We start from the raw sequence: 19392 nt of genomic DNA, 5'->3' as shown, positions 1-19392 counted from the left end.
CTATCAGAACATCCAATAGACAAAGGTATATGAAATACAAATGGTATAGAGAGAAATAGTCCTATAATTCTATATGAACTACAACCTAAAACCTCTTACCTTGGAATATTGAAGTCTCATGTTAAAAGGAACCACCAACTTTCATATGTTCTCATGTTCTGAGCAAGGAACTCAAATGTTAGCTTTTGTACATGGCACATATTGCACGTTTACTTCTCCAACACTTTGTTTTTGCATTATTTAAACCAAAATGAACATGTTTCATTATTTATTTGAGGCTAAATTAATTTTTATTGATGTATTATATTAAGTTAAAATAAGTGTTCATTCAGTATTGCTGCAATTGTCATTATTACAAATATAAGTTAACCTGTACAAGATGCCTAATAAATTACGTTGTTACAGGTGTCAAGCTTATGGGCATGTGGCAGCAGAGTGTAGGAGGGAGATGTGAGAAGTGTGCAGAAGGGCAAAGGACAAAGTAATGTGTAGCATTGGGGAAAGAAAAGGTATGTGTCAATTGTTGGGGTGCCCATGGACCTGGGGATCTGACATATCTGGTGCGAAAGAGACAGGTTGAGTTTTCCAGGGTTAGAGTAGTGTAGAAGTTGTCAGATGTTGAGGCAGTGAAGAAAGTAGAGGAAGATGGGTCAAGGTGAAGGGATCCTGAGAGGAGTGGTGTGGCCAACAAGCGATATATGCTTCAGTAAGAAGTACAGGGAAGTCGCAGAAAGGTTGTGGTGACAGGGTGTCTTTTTTTGGTATTTTTTTTTTTTACAAGTTTAGAGTTAGATGGTAGGGTATTTGTTGATTTATTTCCTTTGAATGTAAAAAAAAGTGCAATGTATAAGGGAATTGTACTCCAGGGTAGTAGGTGGCGGTAATGCAACATTTATTGGATGCCAACCGCCGTTAAACCTCATCTAAGAAGAACTGCACATCATATTGTCTTGCTGGTCAGTTGGTGGGGAGGACCAAACTGTAACTTTAGCTGTGGTGAAAGCGATGTTTTTTTTTGGGATACGTCACTATTCGTCAAAGCTGGATTGTGGATCTCGTGCTCATTTAAAAGTAATATTTTATTGCTTTAAAATGAATCAACTGTACAATGACTGTATTTGATAATTAGCCAGGTAGCATAGCTAACTAATTTGGCTAAGGTTAGCCGTGTCATCTCTCAAATCGGCTTAGCGTTGCTGCTAGACTATAAAACTAACGAAGCTACTACATCTAGCTGGCTAACCAACTAACTCTGATAAGGGAATTTAATCAATTAACGTGCTATTTGTGTGTCGTCTTATTTTACAAGAATTATGAATCGAGACTATGGTTAGTTACGTTTGGTGGTTGACCATCCGCTATAATCTTGTTTTTCCAGAGGTGGGCGTTTCATTCATGCGCCACGATGCATTTATTTTGTTAAACTAGCACATGAACTAACTAGTCATCTAGCGTTATTGTCTGTGATTGTATTTATACAGTACATTAGAATGCAGTTCCTTTGCTAGTAAATTAGCTGGTGCATACAGTTGACATTGGTAAATGTCATTGCTCTTTCTAACTAGTCTGTGGTTTGTCTGGTGCAGGATGGATTTAGACGTGTGTGCAGGCGGGAACAGTACCAAGGGAAAAGCTGATTCGGCTCATGCTGGTGAAGGAGGCGCTATGGCGACCGTGCCTCTGGAGCTCTATGACTCCGCTAGAGCGAAAATAGATGCAAATCTCCGCTGGCTGTTAGCCAAAGCTTACGGTATAGGTATGTGTTTTCTCTTGGGCGAGTGCTCGCAATCTTTTGTGTTTTGAATATTGAAACGCTACTGTTAGCTTTGGGACACATCGGGAGTCTGTCTATTGCTTGGACTCCCTGAGTTGTACTTCGTTTTGGTAGATGGCGACGGGAAAATAACCATGCCACGGTATAGCCGACGACTTGTCAATAAAAGCATATATATAACCTCTAGGCAGTCCAATTTACCAGACAAGGTGAAATGTCTCCCTCTCTGTCAAATAAATATTTGAATCCAACTTTTGTCCAAACAGCACCATATTCCTGTGGTGTAAACAGTGGTAGATTTGTACACTGAACAAAAATATGAACGCAACATGTAAAGTGTTGGTCTGATGTTTCATGAGCTGAAATAAAATATCCCAGAAATGTTCCATTTGCACAAAAAGCTTATTTCACTCAAATTTTGTATACACATTTGTTGACATCCTTGTTAGTGAGCATTTCTCCTTTGCCAAGATAATCCAACCACCTGACAGGTGTGCCATATCAATAAGCTGGTTAAACAGCATGATCATTACACAAGTGCACTTTGTAATGGGGGAAGTAAAAGGCCACTCTAAAATGTGCAGTTTTGTCACACAACACAATGCCACAGATGTCTCAAGTTATGGGGGAGTGTGCAATTGGCATGCTGACTGCAGGAATGTCCAACAGAGCTCTTGCCAGATTATTTTATGTTAAATTCTCTACGATAAGCTGCCTCTAATATTGTTTTTGAAAATTTGCCAGTACGTCCAACCTACATCACAACGGCAGACCAGGTGTAAACACTTAATCTATGGGATCATCTGAGACCAGCCACCCTGACAGCTAATGAAACAGGGTTTGCAAAAGCGAGTAATTTCTGCACAAACTGTCAAACCATCTCAAGGAAGCTCATCTGCGTGTTCGTCGTCTTGACCTGACTGCAGTTTGGTGTCGTAACCGGCTTAAGTGAGCACGCTGGAGAAGTGTGCTCTTCTAGGATGAATCCCAGTTTCAACTGTACTGGGAAGATAGCATGTATGGCGTTGTGAACAAAGTACCCCATGGTGGGGTTTTGGTATGGGCAGGCATAAGCTACGGACAACAAACACAATTGCATTTTATTGATGGCAATTTGAATGCACAGACATATCGTGACGAGATCCTGAGGACAATTGTCGTGCCATTCATCCGCCGCCATCTCATGTTTCAGCATGACAATGCACGGCCAATGTTGCAAGGATCTGTACATAATACCTGGATGCTGAAAATGTCCCAGTTCTTACATGGCCTGCATACTCACCCATTGAGCATGTTTTGGATGCTCTGGATTAGTGATGCACCGATATGACATTTTTGGCCGATATCTGATATTTTCCTTGCCAGAAAAAACGATACCAATAACTGATATTAAAAATTTTAGAATGCCTTTTAAGCATTCTAGTAGGAGGACCTGAGCCCTAGGACCACGCCCCAGGACTACCTGGCATGATGACTCCTTGCTGTCCCCAGTCCACCTGGCTGTGCTGCTGCTGCTCCAGTTTCAACTGGTCTGCCTGCGGCTATGGAATTCTGACCTGTTCACCGGACGTGCTACCTGTCCCAGACCTGCTGTTTTCAACTTTCTAGAGACAGCAGCAGTGGTAGAGATACTCTTAATGATCGGCTATGAAAAGCCAACTGACATTTACTCCTGAGGTGCTGACTTGCTGCACCCTCGACAACTACTGTGATTATTATTATTTGACCATGCTGGTCATTTATGAACATTTGAACATCTTGGCCATGTTCTGTTATAATCTCCACCCGGCTCAGCCAGAAGAGGACTGGCCACCCCTCATAGCCTGGTTCCTCTCTAGGTTTCTTCCTAGGTTTTGGCCTTTCTAGGGAGTTTTTCCTAGCCACCTTGCTTCTACACCTGCATTGCTTGCTGTTTGGGGTTTTAGTCTGGGTTTCTGTGCAGCACTTTGAGATATCAGCTGATGTACGAAGGGCTATATAAATACATTTGATTAGTAAAGTTAAATAGGTACCACACACACACACATGGGCACAGCGGTCTAAGGCACTGCAACTCAGTGCAAGAGGCGTCACTACAGTCCCTCGTTCGAATCCAGGCTGTGTCACATCCGGCCGTGATTGGGAGGTCCATAGGGCCCAGCATCGTCCGGGGTAGGCCGTCATTGTAAATAAGAATTTATTCTTAACTGACTTGGCTAAATAAATTAAGGTTACACACCAAACTGAACAAAAAGTTATTGTGTTGGCATTTACATATTTCTATTTATTTAAACTTTATTTAACCAGGTAGGCTAGTTGAGAAGAAGTGCTCATTTACAACTGCGACCTGGCCAAGATAAAGCAAAGCAGTGCAACACAAACAACAGAGTTACACATGGAATAAACAAACATACAGTCAATAACACAATATAAAAAAGTCTATATACAGTGTGTGCAAATGAGGTAAGATAAGGGAGGTAAGGCAAAAATAGGTCATAGTGACAAAATAATTACAATTTAGCAATTAAACACTGGAGTGATAGATGTGCAGAAGATGAATGTGACAGTAGAGTTACTGGGGTGCAAAGGAGCAAAATAAATGAATAACAGTAGGGGATGAGGTAGTTTGATTGGCTATTTACAGATGGGCTTATGTACAGGTGCAGTGATCTGTGAGCTGCTCTGACAGTTGGTGCTTAAAGCTAGTGAGGGAGATAAGTGTTTCCAGCTTCAGTGATTTTTGCAATTCGTTCCAGTCATTGGCAGCCAAAGGAGGAATTTGCTTTTGGGGTGACCAGTGAAATATACCTGCTGGAGTGCGTGCTACGAGTGGATGCTGCTATGGTGACCAGTGAGCTGAGATAAGGCGGGGCTTTACCTAGAAAATACTTATAGATGACCTGGAGCCAGTGGGTTTGGCGACGAATATGAAGCGAGGGCCAGCCAACGAGAGCATACAGGTCGCAGTGGTGGGTAGTGTATGGGGCTTTGGTGACAAAACGAATGGCACTGTGATAGACTGCATCCAATTTGCTGAGTAGGGTATTGGAGGCTATTTTGTAAATGACATTGCCGAAGTCAAGGATCGGTAGGATAGTCAGTTTTACAAGGGTATGTTTGGCAGCATGAGTGAAGGATGCTTTGTTGCGAAATAGGAAGCCGATTCTAGATTTAATTTTGGATTGGAGATGCTTAATGTGAGTCTGGAAGGAGAGTTTACAGTCTAACCAGACACCTAGGTATTTGTAGTTGTCCACATATTCTAAGTCCAAAGAACCGTCCAAAGTAGTGATGCTGGACGGGTGGGCAGGTGCTTGTAGCGATCGGTTGAAGAGCATGCATTTAGTTTTACTTGCATTTGAGAGCAGTTGGAGGCCACGGAAGGAGAGTTGAATGGCGTTGAAGCTCGTCTGGAGGTTAGTTAACCTGTCTGGCACCAGTAGGACGGTAGCATCCCACCTGACCAACATCCAGTGAAAGTGCAGGGCTCCAAATTCAAACAAGATAAATGTCATAATTAAAATTCCTCAAACATACAAGTATTAAACACGATTTTCAACATAAACGTCTTGTTAATCCAGCCACAGTGTCTGATTTCAAAAAGGTTTTACAGCAAAAGCACACCATGCGATTATGTTAGGCCACAGAAAACCATACAGCCATTTTCCAAAGAAGGAGAGATGACACAAAAGACAGAAATAGCGTTAAAAGGAATCACTAATCTTTGTTGATCTTCACCGGATGGCACTCCCAGGACTCCATGTTAGACAATAAATGTGTGTTTTGTTCGATAAAGTTCATCTTTATGTCCAAAAAACCTCATTTGAAATTGGTGCGTAATGTTCAGAAAAGCATTGTCTCAAACAAACATCTGGTGAAAGTGCAGAGAGCCACATCAAATTACAGAAATACTCATCATAAACATTGATCTAAGATACAAGTGTTTTACGTACGATTAAAGATAAACTTCTCCTTAATGCAACCGCTGTGTCAGATTTCAAAAAGGCTTTACGGCAAAAGCACACCATGCGATTATGTTAGGTCAGTGCCTAGCAGCAGAAAACCATACAGCCATTTTCCAACCAAGGAAAGGTGTCAAAAAAGTCAGAAATAGAGTTAAAATGAATCACTTACCTTTGATGATCTTCATCTGATGGCACTCCCAGGTCTCCATGTTAGACAATAAATGTTTGTTTTGTTCAATAAAGTTCATCTTTATGTCCAAATACCTCCTTTTTGTTCACACTTTTAGTCCAATAATCCAAATGCAGGAGGCGCGGGCACTAAGTCCAGACAAAAAGTCAAAGTTCCATTACAGTTTGTAGAAACATGTCAAACGATGTATAGAATCAGTCTTTAGGATGTTTTTATCATAAATCTTCAATAATATTCCAACCGGACAATTCCTTTGTCTTTAGAAATGAAAGGGAACAGAGCTTGTGCGTGACTAAACTAAAGGCTTTCTTCCAGACCACTGGTTCAAACCGCTCTTATTCACTCCCCTTTCACAGTAGAAGCCTGAAACAACATTCTAAAGACTGTTGACATCTAGTGGAAGCCGTAAGAAGTGCAATCGGACCCCATTTACACTGTATATTGGATAGGCAATCACTTGAAAAACTACAAACCTCATATTTCCCACTTCCTGGTTGGGTTTTTCCCAGGTTTTCACCTGCCATATAAGTTCTGTTATACTCAGACATCATTCAAACATTTTTCGAAACTTCAGAGTGTTCTATCCAAATCTACTAATAATATGCATATCCTATCCTCTGGGCCAGAGTAGCAGGCAGTTTACTATGGGCACGCTTTTCATCCGGACGTAAAAATACTGCCCCCTTCCCCAAAGAAGTTAACACCGTGTCCAAAGAAGGGTCAGAAGTATACACTATGGTATAGAGGTGGATCAGAGAATCACCAGCAGCAAGAGCGACATCATTGATGTATACAGAGAAAATAGTCGGCCCAAGAATTTGACCCTATGGCACCCCCATAGAGACTGCCAGAGGTCCGGACAACAGGCCCTCCGATTTGACACACTGAACTCTATCTGAGAAGTAGTTGGTGAACCAGTCGAGGCAGTCATTTGAGAAACCAAGGCTGTTTAGTCTGCCTGTAAGAATATGGTGATTGACAGAGTCGAAAGCCTTGGCCAGGTCTATGAATACAGCTGCACAGTATTGTCTCTTATCGATGGAGGTTATGATATCGTTTAGGACCTTGAGTGTGGCTGAGGTGCACCCTTGACCAGCTCGGAAACCAGATTGTATAGCGGAGAAGGTGTGGTGGGATTTGACATGGTCGGTGATCTGTTTGTTAACTTAGCTTTCGAAGACCTTGGAAAGGCAGGGTAGGATAGATATTGGTCTGTAGCAGTTTGGGTCAGAGTGTCTCCCCTTTGAAGAGGGGGATGACCGCGGTAATTTTCCATTCTTTGGGGGTCTCGGACGATACGAAAGAGAAGAGAGTTTTTTGAACAGGCTAGTAATAGGGGTTGCAACAATTTTGGCTGATAATTGTAGAAAGAGAGGGTCCAGATTGTCTAGCCCGGCTGATTTTCCAGCTCTTTCAGAACATCAGCTATCTAAATTTGGGTGAAGGAGATATGGGGAGGCTTGGGCAAGTTGCTGTGGGGGGTGCAGGGCTGTTGACCAGGACAGGGTTGGCCAGGTGAAAAGCATGGCCAACCGTAGAACAATTCTTATTGAAATTCTCAATTATCGTAGATTTATCGGTGGTGACAGTGTTTCCTAGCCTCAGTGCAGTGGGCAGCTGGGAGGAGGTGCTCTTCTTTTCCATGGACTTTACAGTGTCCCAGAACTTTTTGGAGTTTGTGCTGTAGGAAGGAAATTTCACAGGATGTTTTTGTGCTGGTCAAGGGCAGTCAAGTCTGGAGTGAAACACGGGCTGGCTATATCTGTTCCTGGTCCTACATTTTTTGAGTGGGGCATGCTTATTTAAGATTGTGAGAGAAGCACTTTTAAAGAATAACTAGGCATCTTCTACTGACGGAATGAGTTCAATATCCTTCCAGGATACCTGGGCCAGGTTGATTTGAAAGACCTGCTCGCTGAAGTGTTTTAGGGCGCGTTTGACAGTGATGAGGGGTGGTCGTTTGACCGCACACCCATTACAGACCAAAGCAATGATGCAGTGATCGCTGAGATCCTGGTTGAAGACAGCAGAGGTGTATTTGGAGGGCAAGTTGGTTAGGATGATATCTGAGAGTGCCTTGTGTTTACAGATTTTGAGTTGTAACAGGTAGGTTCATTGATAATTTGTGTGAGATTGAGGGCATCAAGCTTAGATTTTAGGAAGGCCGGGGTGTTAACCTCTTGCTTCTACCTGGCACGCAGGCGTCCCATCTAGAGCTCTGGAAATGCAAATGCACTATGCTAAATGCTAATAGTATTAATTAAAACTCAAACGTTCATTAAAATACACATGCAGGGTGTTGAATTAAAGCTACACTCGTTGTGAATCCAGGCAACAAGTCAGATTTTTAAAATACTTTTCGGCGAAAGCATGAGAAGCTATTATCTGATAGCATGTAACACCACAAAAGACACGCAGGGGACGTAAACAAGATAATTAGCATATTCGGCGCTACACAAACCGCACAATAAAATATAAAACATTCATTACCTTTGACCATCTTCTTTGTTGGCACTCCTAGATGTCCCATAATCACTATTGGGTCTTTTTTTCCCGATTAAATCGGTCCATATATAGCCTAGATATCGTTCTATGTAGACTGTGTGATAAACGAAAAAAATAGCGTTTCATAACGTAACATCATTTTTTTAAATTCAAAAAGTTGACGATAAACTTTCAAAAAAACACTTCGAAATACTTTTGTAATGCAACTTTAGGTATTAGTACACGTTAATAAGCGATACAATTCATCAGGAGGCGATGTAAATTCTATAGGTGTCATCTGGAAAAAAACATGGCCGGAGAGAGCTCGACCAAAACATCCGGTCGGAGACCGGAGGGAAGGAGTTCCCTTGAACCGGTTGGACCAAGAATCAAAGCTGAATCAAATGACAAGACTCTAGACAACGTGTGGTAGCTGTAGGCGCTGAAACCTCGGTCTCATGTAATTCGGTTCACTTTGACCAATTCCTGGAAGTAAGCGCAAGGATATTTATTTCAAATCAAATCAAATCAAATTTATTTATATAGCCCTTCGTACATCAGCTGATATCTCAAAGTGCTGTACAGAAACCCAGCCTAAAACCCCAAACAGCAAACAATGCAGGTGTAAAAGCACGGTGGCTAGGAAAAACTCCCTAGAAAGGCCAAAACCTAGGAAGAAACCTAGAGAGGAACCGGGCTATGTGGGGTGGCCAGTCCTCTTCTGGCTGTGCCGGGTAGAGATTATAACAGAAAATGACCAAGATGTTCAAATGTTCATAAATGACCAGCATGGTCAAATAATAATAAGGCAGAACAGTTGAAACTGGAGCAGCAGCACAGTCAGGTGGACTGGGGACAGCAAGGAGCCATCATGTCAGGTAGTCCTGGGGCACGGTCCTAGGGCTCAGGTCCTCCGAGAGAGAGAAAGAAAGAGAGAATTAGAGAGAGCATATGTGGGGTGGCCAGTCCTCTTCTGGCTGTGCCGGGTGGAGATTATAACAGAACGTGGCCAAGATGTTCAAATGTTCATAAATGACCAGCATGGTTGAATAATAGTAAGGCAGAACAGTTGAAACTGGAGCAGGAGCATGGCCAGGTGGACTGGGGACAGCAAGGAGTCCTCATGTCAGGTAGTCCTGGGACATGGTCCTAGGGCCCAGGCCAGTTGAAACTGGAGCAGCAGCATGGCCAGGTGGACTGGGGACAGCAAGGAGTCATCATGTCAGGTAGTCCTGGGGCATGGTTCTAGGGCTCAGGTCCTCCGAGAGAGAGAAAGAAGGAGAGAAGGAGAGAATTAGAGAACGCACACTTAGATTTACACAGGACACCGAATAGGACAGGAGAAGTACTCCAGATAAACAAACTGACCCTAGCCCCCGACACATAAACTACTGCAGCATAAATACTGGAGGCTGAGACAGGAGGGGTCAGGAGACACTGTGGCCCCATCCGAGGACACCCCGGACAGGGCCAAACAGGAAGGATATAACCCCACCCACTTGCCAAAGCACAGCCCCCACACCACTAGAGGGAAATCTACAACCACCAACTTACCATCCTGAGACAAGGCCGAGTATAGCCCACAAAGATCTCCGACACGGTACAACCCAAAGGGGGGAAACCCAGACAGGCCGACCACAACAGTGAATCAACCCACCCAGGTGACGCACCCCCAGGGACGGCACGAGAGAGCCCCAGCAAGCCAGTGACTCAGCCCCCGTAACAGGGTTAGAGGCAGAGAATCCCAGTGGAAAAAGGGGAACCGGCCAGGCAGAGACAGCAAGGGCGGTTCGTTGCTCCAGAGCCTTTCCGTTCACCTTCCCACTCCTGGGCCAGACTACACTCAATCATATGACCCACTGAAGAGATGAGTCTTCAGTAAAGACTTAAAGGTTGAGACCGAGTTTGCGTCTCTGACATGGGTAGGCAGACCGTTCCATAAAAATGGAGCTCTATAGGAGAAAGCCCTGCCTCCAGCTGTTTGCTTAGAAATTCTAGGGACAATTAGGAGGCCTGCGTCTTGTGACCGTAGCGTACGTATAGGTATGTACGGCAGGACCAAATCAGAGAGGTAGGTAGGAGCAAGCCCATGTAATGCTTTGTAGGTTAGCAGTAAAACCTTGAAATCAGCCCTTGCTTTGACAGGAAGCCAGTGTAGAGAGGCTAGCACTGGAGTAATATGATCAAATTTTTTGTGATCAATATGATCAATATGATAATATGATCAAATTATTTCCATTTTCAGTGATCAGGTTTTCCTGCGCTATTCAATGAAACTCACGCTCTGGTATAGTCACAGCCGTGATTTAACCAGTTTTATAAACGTCTGAGTGTTTTCTATCCACACATACTAATCATATGCATATACTATATTCCTGGCATTAGTAGCAGGGCGCTGAAATGTTGCGCGATTTTTAAGAGATTAATATGCTGATATATGCACATGATAGATATCACATGATATTTCATGAGCATTCATTACTATTCACAGCTTACATTATTAAATGTATTTAGTCTCATTTAGTCTGTTTAATGAACCTTGCGTTGTTATATATAGACGGCAATATATCAATAACAAACAACAATAGTTAAGAGTCAAAGATATGTTTTGTGTAATTCTATATATGTACCGGATTTCAAGGATCGGACCAAAGCGCAGCGTGATAAGTGTTCATGATGATTTTAATTAAAGAAAGCACTGAACACTGAATCAAAACAATAAACGATGATGTGAAATTACAAACCCGAAACAGTACCGTGTGGCCCAAACACTCACACGGAAACAAACACCCACAAACCAAACGTGAAACCCAGGCTACCTAAGTATGATTCTCAATCAGAGACAACTAACGACACCTGCCTCTGATTGAGAACCATACTAGACCGAACACAAAAACCAACATATAAAAACAAACATAGGCTGCCCACCCCAACTCACGCCCTGACCATACTAAAACAAATAATAAAATAACTATGGTCAGAACGTGACAGTACCCCCCCAAAGGTGCGGACTCCGGCCGCAAAACCTGAACCTATAGGGGAGGGTCTGTGTGGGCGTCTGTCCCGCCAGACGTGGACCCCACTTCACCATAGTTTTTGTCCGCCTCCTCAACCGCCCCCATGGCCTCTTATGCCGACCCTCGCTGCCAACCTCGGACTTGGGAACCTCGCCACGGGTCCCGAATGGAGGGGAGATTCCGTCAGCGCCGGTCAGGCGGGAGTCTCCAGCAGCGCCGGACAGGCGGCTCTGGCAGCTCCTGGCTGGCTGGCTTCTCTGGCGGCTCCTGGCTGGCGGCTCCTGGCTGGCTGGCTTCTCTGGCGGCTCCTGGCTGGCTGGCGGCTCTGGCAACTCCTGGCTGGCGGCTCCTGGCTGGCTGGTGGCTCTCGTCATATGCACCATTATGAGTTTCTATCTGGTTTCTGTCGTCCATTCATCCATTGACCACAGAATATAATATTTTAATGTTATTATGTTACTAGTTTTTGCTTAGTAGCCAGAGCAATTTGGTCATGTGCTGAATGCGTGGACAGCACGGATACTCTTGGGAAAAGTGACATTTTCAAATAGAGCTGCATCTTCTTATATTTAGAGTTTGACAAAGTGTCATAGTTTCGATGGGCCGGCTTTGCATGCTGGCAGGCATCATTTGTTTCCTACTCATATGTTTTTGCATTATTCTAAAGGCCTACTGCAACACATAGCATGTTTTTGTTTTCCTTACAAAAAATTGATTAGTAATTGAGTTATAGTAAATAAAACAGTCCTGTAACAGCCTCCTTTTACAAAGTAAAACGTAAAAGAGAATGGTATCAACTAGAGCTGACCCCATTTAGTTGATTGTTTGGTTGATAGGCTGTTGGTCAACCAAGATTTATTTTAGTTGAGCAGTCGCAATTTATTACATTTTTCATGGTGCACAAGACACCGGTCTGATTCGCGTCTGTCTTATTGGACTAGTCAATTGCGAAGGCCACGGGGATGGCACAGTCGATCACGCTAAGACATGTGATACTGAAATTGTATATGGTTGTAGTATGTAAAAACTAATGGTGCAACACTAATCTAATATTATTTTTGCGCTTTTTCCAGCGTTGGATATTGTTACTGTCTGCGGTTCTGAAACATCTTCAGTGTGCCATACAAGTGGCACCTTTCCCTATGTAGCTATGTGCGTAATAGCAAAATGAACCAGCATATTGGGATTGAGAACAATGCGGAGGAGGCAGCAGCAGCAGAGACAAGGAAACAGGCCTTGCATTAAGCCCTATTGGTACGGGATGTGTTTTTTCTGGGTTTCTAAAAAAATATATAGATGTTTAACCTTTTATTTAACTAGGAAAAGCCTTTTGAGACCCAGGTTGCGGTTCAAACTCACAGAAACCCCTCAGTTTGCAAGAGTACAATTCTGTTCACTTCGGGGCCTCCCCATAATTCAATTTGCGACAATTCTACATCCGCTAAAATCAGCCAAATTAAAACCTAAACGTCAACATACAAGTGTACGTAAAAATGAATTTAAATAAGTTAGAAATTGTGCTACTAATGCACGATGGCACAAACACGTCTCGTAAAAGTAATGATGTTTTTGTTTGGTTATCTTTTGGAAATTGTAGAAATAAAAAAAAATGTCCTTCAGAAGTCCCAGCTAGGCAGGCTAACGTCAATTAGATAATTAATTCACTAGCTATCATACTGTAGGCGTATATTAATAGTTATTTATATAATGTAAGTAGACATGCAATCAATATGGATTGTGTTTGGAAATTGCTCCCAAGGATGAACCAGATTTGTGGAGGTCTACAATGTTTTTTTCTGAGGTCTTGGCTGATTTCTTTAGATTTTCCCATGATGTCAAGCAGAGGCACTGAGGTTGAAGGTAGGCCTTGAAATACAGCCACACCTCCAATTGACTCAAATTAAGTAAATTAGCCTATCAGAAGCTTCTAAAGCCATGACATCATTTTCTGCAATTTTCCAAGCTGTTTAAAGGCACAGTCAACTTTGTGTATGTCAACTTCTGAGCCACTGGAATTGTGATACAGTGAAATAATCTGTCTGTAAACAATTGTTGGAAAAGTTACTTGTGTCATCTACAAAGCCGATGTCCTAACTGACATGCCAAAACTAGTTTTTTTAACAAGAATTTTGAGGATTGGTTGAAAAACTAGTTTTAATGACTCCAATCTAAGTGTATGTAAACTTCAGACTTCAACTGTAGGTATTCCTCTTGTCCAGATGGGTTAGGGTAGTTTTCAGTATGATTGCGATTGCATCATCTGTGGACCTATTGGGGCGGTAAGCAAATTGGAGTGGGTCTAGGGTCTCAAAGCACTTCCTGATGAGTGCCACAGGGCGATAGTCGTTTAGCTCAGTTACCTTAGCTTTCTTGGGAACAGGAACTATGGTGGGAACAGCAGACTGGGATAAGGATTGATTGAATATGTCCCAACAGTGTTGGGGCGGCAGGTAGCCTAGTGGTTAGAGCATTGGGCCAGTAACCGAAAGGTTGCTGGATCGAATCCCTGAGCTGACAAGGTAAAAATATGTTGTTCTGCCCCTGAGCAAGGCAGTTAACCCACTGTTCCCCAGGCACTGAAGACTTGGATGTCGATTATGGCAGACCCCCGCACCGCTCTGATTCAGAGGGTTTGGGTTAAATGCGGAAGACACATTTCGGTTGAATGCATTGTTGTACAACTGACTAGGTATCCCCCTTTCCTACTCTGTCTCTCTCGCTTGCTCTCTACCGCAGCTGCTGTCTCATCTCTGAATGCTCGGCTATGAAAAGCCAACTGACATTTACTCCTGAGGTGCAAAGATCGACCACCTGTTTTCCCTTCTACAACTACTATTATTTGAGCATGCTGGTCATCTATGAACGTTTGAACATCTTGAAGAACGATCTGGCCTTAATGGCCATGTACTATCATAATCTACCTCCGGCACAGCCAGAAGAGGACTGGCCGCCCCTCAGCGCCTGGTTTCTCTCTAGGTTTCTTCCTAGGTTCTTGCCTTTTCTAGGGAGTTTGGTAATGTAATAATGGTCTGGGCTACCAGCCCCAGACCATTATTCCCCCACCAAACTTTACAGTGGGCACTATGCATTGGGGCTGGTAGCGTTCTCCTGGCATCCGCCAAACCCAGATTCATCCATCGGACTGCCAGATGGTGAAGCGTGATTCTACACTCCAGTGAATGCATTTCCACTGCTCCAGACTCCAATAGCGGCAAGCTTTACACCACTCCAGCCAACGCTTGGCATTGCGCATGGAGATCTGAGCCTTGAGTGCGGCTGCTCGGCCATGAAAACCCATTTGATGAAGCTCCCGATGAACAGTTCTTGTGAAAAGAAAATGTATGTACGTATATATATGTGTATATGTATGAATGTTTATATATTTATATATATATATGAATATATGTGTGTATGTATATAGATATATATTACCGTTCAAAAGTTTGTTGTCACTTAGAAATGTCCTTGTTTTTGAAAGAAAATGATTTTTTTTGTCCATTTAAAATAATATCAAATTGATCAGAAATACAATGTAGACATTAATGTTGTAAATTACTATTGTAGCTGGAAATGGCAGATTTTTAAAGGAATATCTACATTTATCAGCAACCATCACTCCTCTGTTCCAATGGCACATTGTGTTAGCTAATCCAAGTTTATAATTTTAAAAGGCTAATTGATCATTAGAAAAGCCTTTGCAATTATGTTAGCACAGCTGAAAACTGTTGTCCTGATTAAAGAAGCAATACATCTGGCCTTCTTTAGAGTAGTTGAGTATCTGGAGCATCAGTATTTCTGGGTTCGATTACAGGCTCAAAAATAGCCAGAAACAAAGTACTTTCTTCTGAGACCTGTCAGTCTATCCTTGTTCTGAGAAATGAAGGCTATTACATGCAAGAAATTGCCAAGAAGCTGAAGATCTCGTACAACAGAACAGAGTAAACTGGCTCTAACCAGAATAGAAAGAGGAGTGGGAGGCCCCGGTGCACAACTGAGCAAGAGGGCAACAGTTGAAGTTGGAAGTTTACATACACTTAGGTTGGAGTCATTAACACATTGAACACAGTATATTCCGTCTTAAATTTGATCGATTATTTACGTTTTAGGGTATCTAACGTTGGATTAGGAAAGTTGTTTGGAAAACGTTTACAGGTAACTTATTAGATACTTTGTAGTCATGTTGGGCGAGTTGGAACCGGTGTATTTCTGAATCAAACGGGCAACATTTTGGGGATATAAAGAAGGCATTTATTGAACAAAAGGACCATTTGTGATGTTTCTGGGACATTTTGGAGTGCCAACAGAAGAAGATCTTCAAAGGTAAGGAATTAATTGTATCTTCATTTCTGACTTTTGTGTCGCACCTGCCTGGTTGAAATATGTTTTTCATGTGTTGGTATGCGGGGCGCTGTCCTCAGATAATCGCATGGTTTGCTTTTGCCGTAAATCATTTTTGAAATCTGACACGGCGGCTGGATTTACAACAACCAACTTGTTGCTTTATTTTGATGTATTGCACTTGTGATTTTATGAAAGTTAAATATTTTTAGTAATTTAATTTGAATTTGGAGCTCTGCAATTTCACCGGATGTTGTCAAGGTGGGTTGAGAACATTTGAGTCATTTGGAGGTGTACCTGTGGATGTATTTCAAGGCCTACCTTCAAACTCAGTGCCTCTTTGCTTGACATCATGGGAAAATCAAATGAAATCGGCCAAGACCTCAGAAAAAAACATTGTAGACCTCCACAAGTCTAGTTCATCCTTGGGAGCAATTTCCAAACGCCTGAAGGTATCAAGTTCATCTGTACAAACAGTAGTACACAAGTATAAACACAATGGGACCACACAGCCGTCATCCCGCGTTCTGTCTCCTAGAGATCAATGTACTTTGGTGCGAAAAGTGCAAGTCAATCCCAGAACAACAGCAATGGACCTTGTGAAGATGCTGGAGGAAACAGGTACAAAAGTATCAATATCCACAGTAAAACGAGTCCTATATCGACATAAACTGAAAGGCCGTTCAGCAAGGAAGAAGCCACTGCTCCAAAACCGCCATAAAATAGCCAGACTACGGTTTGCAACGGCACATGGAGGCAAAGATCGACAAAGATGTCCTCTGGCCTGATGAAAAAAAAATAGAACTCTTTGGCTATAATGACCATCGTTATGTTTGGAGGAAAAAGAGGGATGCTTGCAAGCCGAAGAACACCATCCCAACCGTGAAGCACGTGGGTGGCAGCACCATGTTGTGGGGGTGCTTTGCTGCAGGAGGGACTAGTGCCCGTCACAAAATAGATGGCAACATGAGGGAGGAAAATTATGTGCATATATTGAAGCAACATCTCAAGACAGCAGTCAGGAAGTTAAAGCTTGGTCACAGATGGGTCTTCCAAATGGACAATGACCACAAGCATACTTCCAAAGTTGTGGCAAAATGGCTTTAGGACAACAAAGTCAAGGTATTGGAGTGGCTTTCACAAAGCCCTGACCTCAATCCTATAGAAAATGTGTGGGCAGAACTGAAAAAGTGTGTGCGAGCAAGGAGACCTACAAACCTGACTCAGTTACACCCGCTCTGTCAGGAGGAATGGTCCAAAATTCACCCAACTTATTGTGGTAAGCTTGTGGAAGGCTACCTTAAACGTTTGACCCAAGTTAAACAATGTAAAGGCAATTCTAAAAAATACTAATTGAGTGTATGTAAACTTCTGACCCACTGGGAATGTGATGAAAGAAATAAAAGCTGTTATAAATCATTCTCTCCTATTTTTTTGACATTTCACATTCTTAACATAAAGTGGTGATCCTAACTGACATATGACAGGAAATTTGTATTATAATTAAATGTCAGGAGTTGTGAAAAACTGAGTTTAAATATATTTGGCTAAGGTGTATGTAACCTTCCAACTGTATCTAACAACTATTTTAATTTAAGTTGACTATCTCTTTTTTCTTTCTCTCCACCTCCCTCTCTGCCTCTCTGCATCTCTCTCTCTTCATCTTCCCCTCCTCCAGACCACATCCCAGAAGATCTATGTGACCCCTTCTACACGGACCAGTATGAGCAGGAGCACATCAAGCCGCCCGTCATCAGACTGCTGCTGTCCGGGGAGCTGTACTGCCGTGTCTGCGGCCTCATCCTGAAGGGCGAGCAGGCCTCAGCGCTCCAGTCCCACCTGTCCGTCATCCAGGCCCTCTCCCGGAAAGGCATCTACGTCCTGGAGAGCGACAACAACCCAGTCTCTGACGGTGACCTGGACTGTAGCCCCATCAAGATGGTGAGTAGAACGTACTGGGCTTGGATAGAGAGTTGTAGTTGGATATTATGGGTTTGAGGTTTAGGACTGGGAAAGCATGTCTGCATCCATATTTGGGTCTGGCTTTTGAAGTTGTTTCATTTATCTCCCCCACAGTTTTATTGATACAAATGAAGTAACCCTAATAAAATGTTTGTATACCAGATAGGAGATAGGAAATATCAAGCACTCTGTTTTGTTCTGCACTATTTTAATGCAGCAGCAATGCATGGTGGTGTTTACAACAGTAAATGTGGTGCTACAGTGACAGTATTGTAAATCCTGTCAGCAGTAGGGGAACGATTGGGAAAGGAAGGCCGTCTATTTGCCTTGACCCTGCTTCTGGCCAAATTAGCAGCACAGTCACCAGCACTGTGTGTGTTACTAAGAATTGTAACACATCTTGTACATGTGTTTTTGTTTTACTATACTGTAGGGGTGTAACCCGGGTTTGGTACGTATTGCGTTTTTTGAGTCATGTTTCGGGTACATCGGGAAAATTAATTGCCAAAAGTTACCTCTTTTAAGGATTTTATCTTTTGGTACCATCTTAGAAATGCAAGAGAGGGGCCATAATGTATTATTCCAGCCCAGGCGTAATTTAGATATGGACACTAGATGGCAGCAGTGTATGTACAATGGTTTTTTTGACTGATCCAATGAACCATTGCATTTATGTTCAAAATCCAAAGTGTTGGTATTCCTGATTCCATATATGATCATGTGTGTGTGTGTGTGTGTGTGTGTATAAAAATAGTGAATACATCAAAAAATGAAATAACACGTGGTATCATGTAATAACAAAAAAATATATATTTTATGTTCGAGGTCCTTCTGTAGCTCAGTTGGTAGAGCATGGCGCTTGTAGCGCCAGGGTAGTGGGTTCGATTCCCGGGACCACCCATACGTAGAATGTATGCACACATGACTGTAAGTCGCTTTGGATAAAAGCGTCCGCTAAATGGCATATATATGTTTGAGATTCTTCAACATAGCCACCCTTTGCCTTGATGACAGCTTTGCACACACTTGGTATTCTCTCAACCAGTTTCACCTGGAATGCTTTTCCAACCGTCTTGAAGGAGTTCCCACATATGCTGAGCACTTGTTGGCTGCTTTTCCTTCGATCTGCGGTCCAACTCATTCCAAACCATCTCAATTGGGTTGAGGTCAGGGGATTGTGGAGGCCAGGTCATCTGATCAGCACTCCATCACTCTCCTTGGTCAAATAGCCCGGAGGTGTGTTGGGTCATTGTCCTGTTGAAAAACAAATGATAGTCCCAATATGTGCAAACCAGGGGGGATGGTGTATCACTGCAGAATGCTGTGGTAGCCATGCTGGTTAAGTGTGCCTTGAATTCTAAATAAATCACAGACAGTGTCACCAGCAAAGCATCCCACACCATCACACCATCTCCTCAATGCATCACAGTGGGAACCACACATGCTTGGCGGTTGGAACCCGAAATCTCAAAGGACATATTTCCACCGGTTTAACGTCCATTGCTCGTGTTTCTTGGCCCAAGCAAGTCTCTTCTTATTATTGTTGTCCTTCAGTAGTGGTGTCTTTGCTACAATTCGACCATGAAAGCCGTGTGTCTGTTACTTGAATTCTGTGAAGTATTTATTTGGGCAGTTGGTAACTCTAATGAACTTATCCTCTGCAGCAGAGGTAACTCTGGGTCT

At 42.8% G+C, this 19392-nt stretch overlaps 1 protein-coding gene across 1 annotated transcript in view; it reads left to right on the top strand.

The window, feature by feature from the left end:
* Positions 1-934: 934 nt before the first annotated feature.
* The window catches only part of LOC124048675 (calmodulin-regulated spectrin-associated protein 1-B-like), a 114140-nt gene continuing 95682 nt past the window's right edge, over positions 935-19392 (top strand). Inside the window, 3 exon segments of the mRNA XM_046369690.1 lie at positions 935-1071; positions 1587-1756; positions 17426-17688. Coding sequence (XP_046225646.1) covers positions 1666-1756; positions 17426-17688 — 354 coding nt within the window. The 5' untranslated portion in view covers positions 935-1071; positions 1587-1665.

Source organism: Oncorhynchus gorbuscha, linkage group LG11, assembly GCF_021184085.1.
Source record: "Oncorhynchus gorbuscha isolate QuinsamMale2020 ecotype Even-year linkage group LG11, OgorEven_v1.0, whole genome shotgun sequence".
NCBI classification, from domain to species: domain Eukaryota; kingdom Metazoa; phylum Chordata; class Actinopteri; order Salmoniformes; family Salmonidae; genus Oncorhynchus; species Oncorhynchus gorbuscha.
Note: the sequence above shows the minus strand (reverse complement) of the source record. Positions and strands in the feature narration are given on the sequence as shown.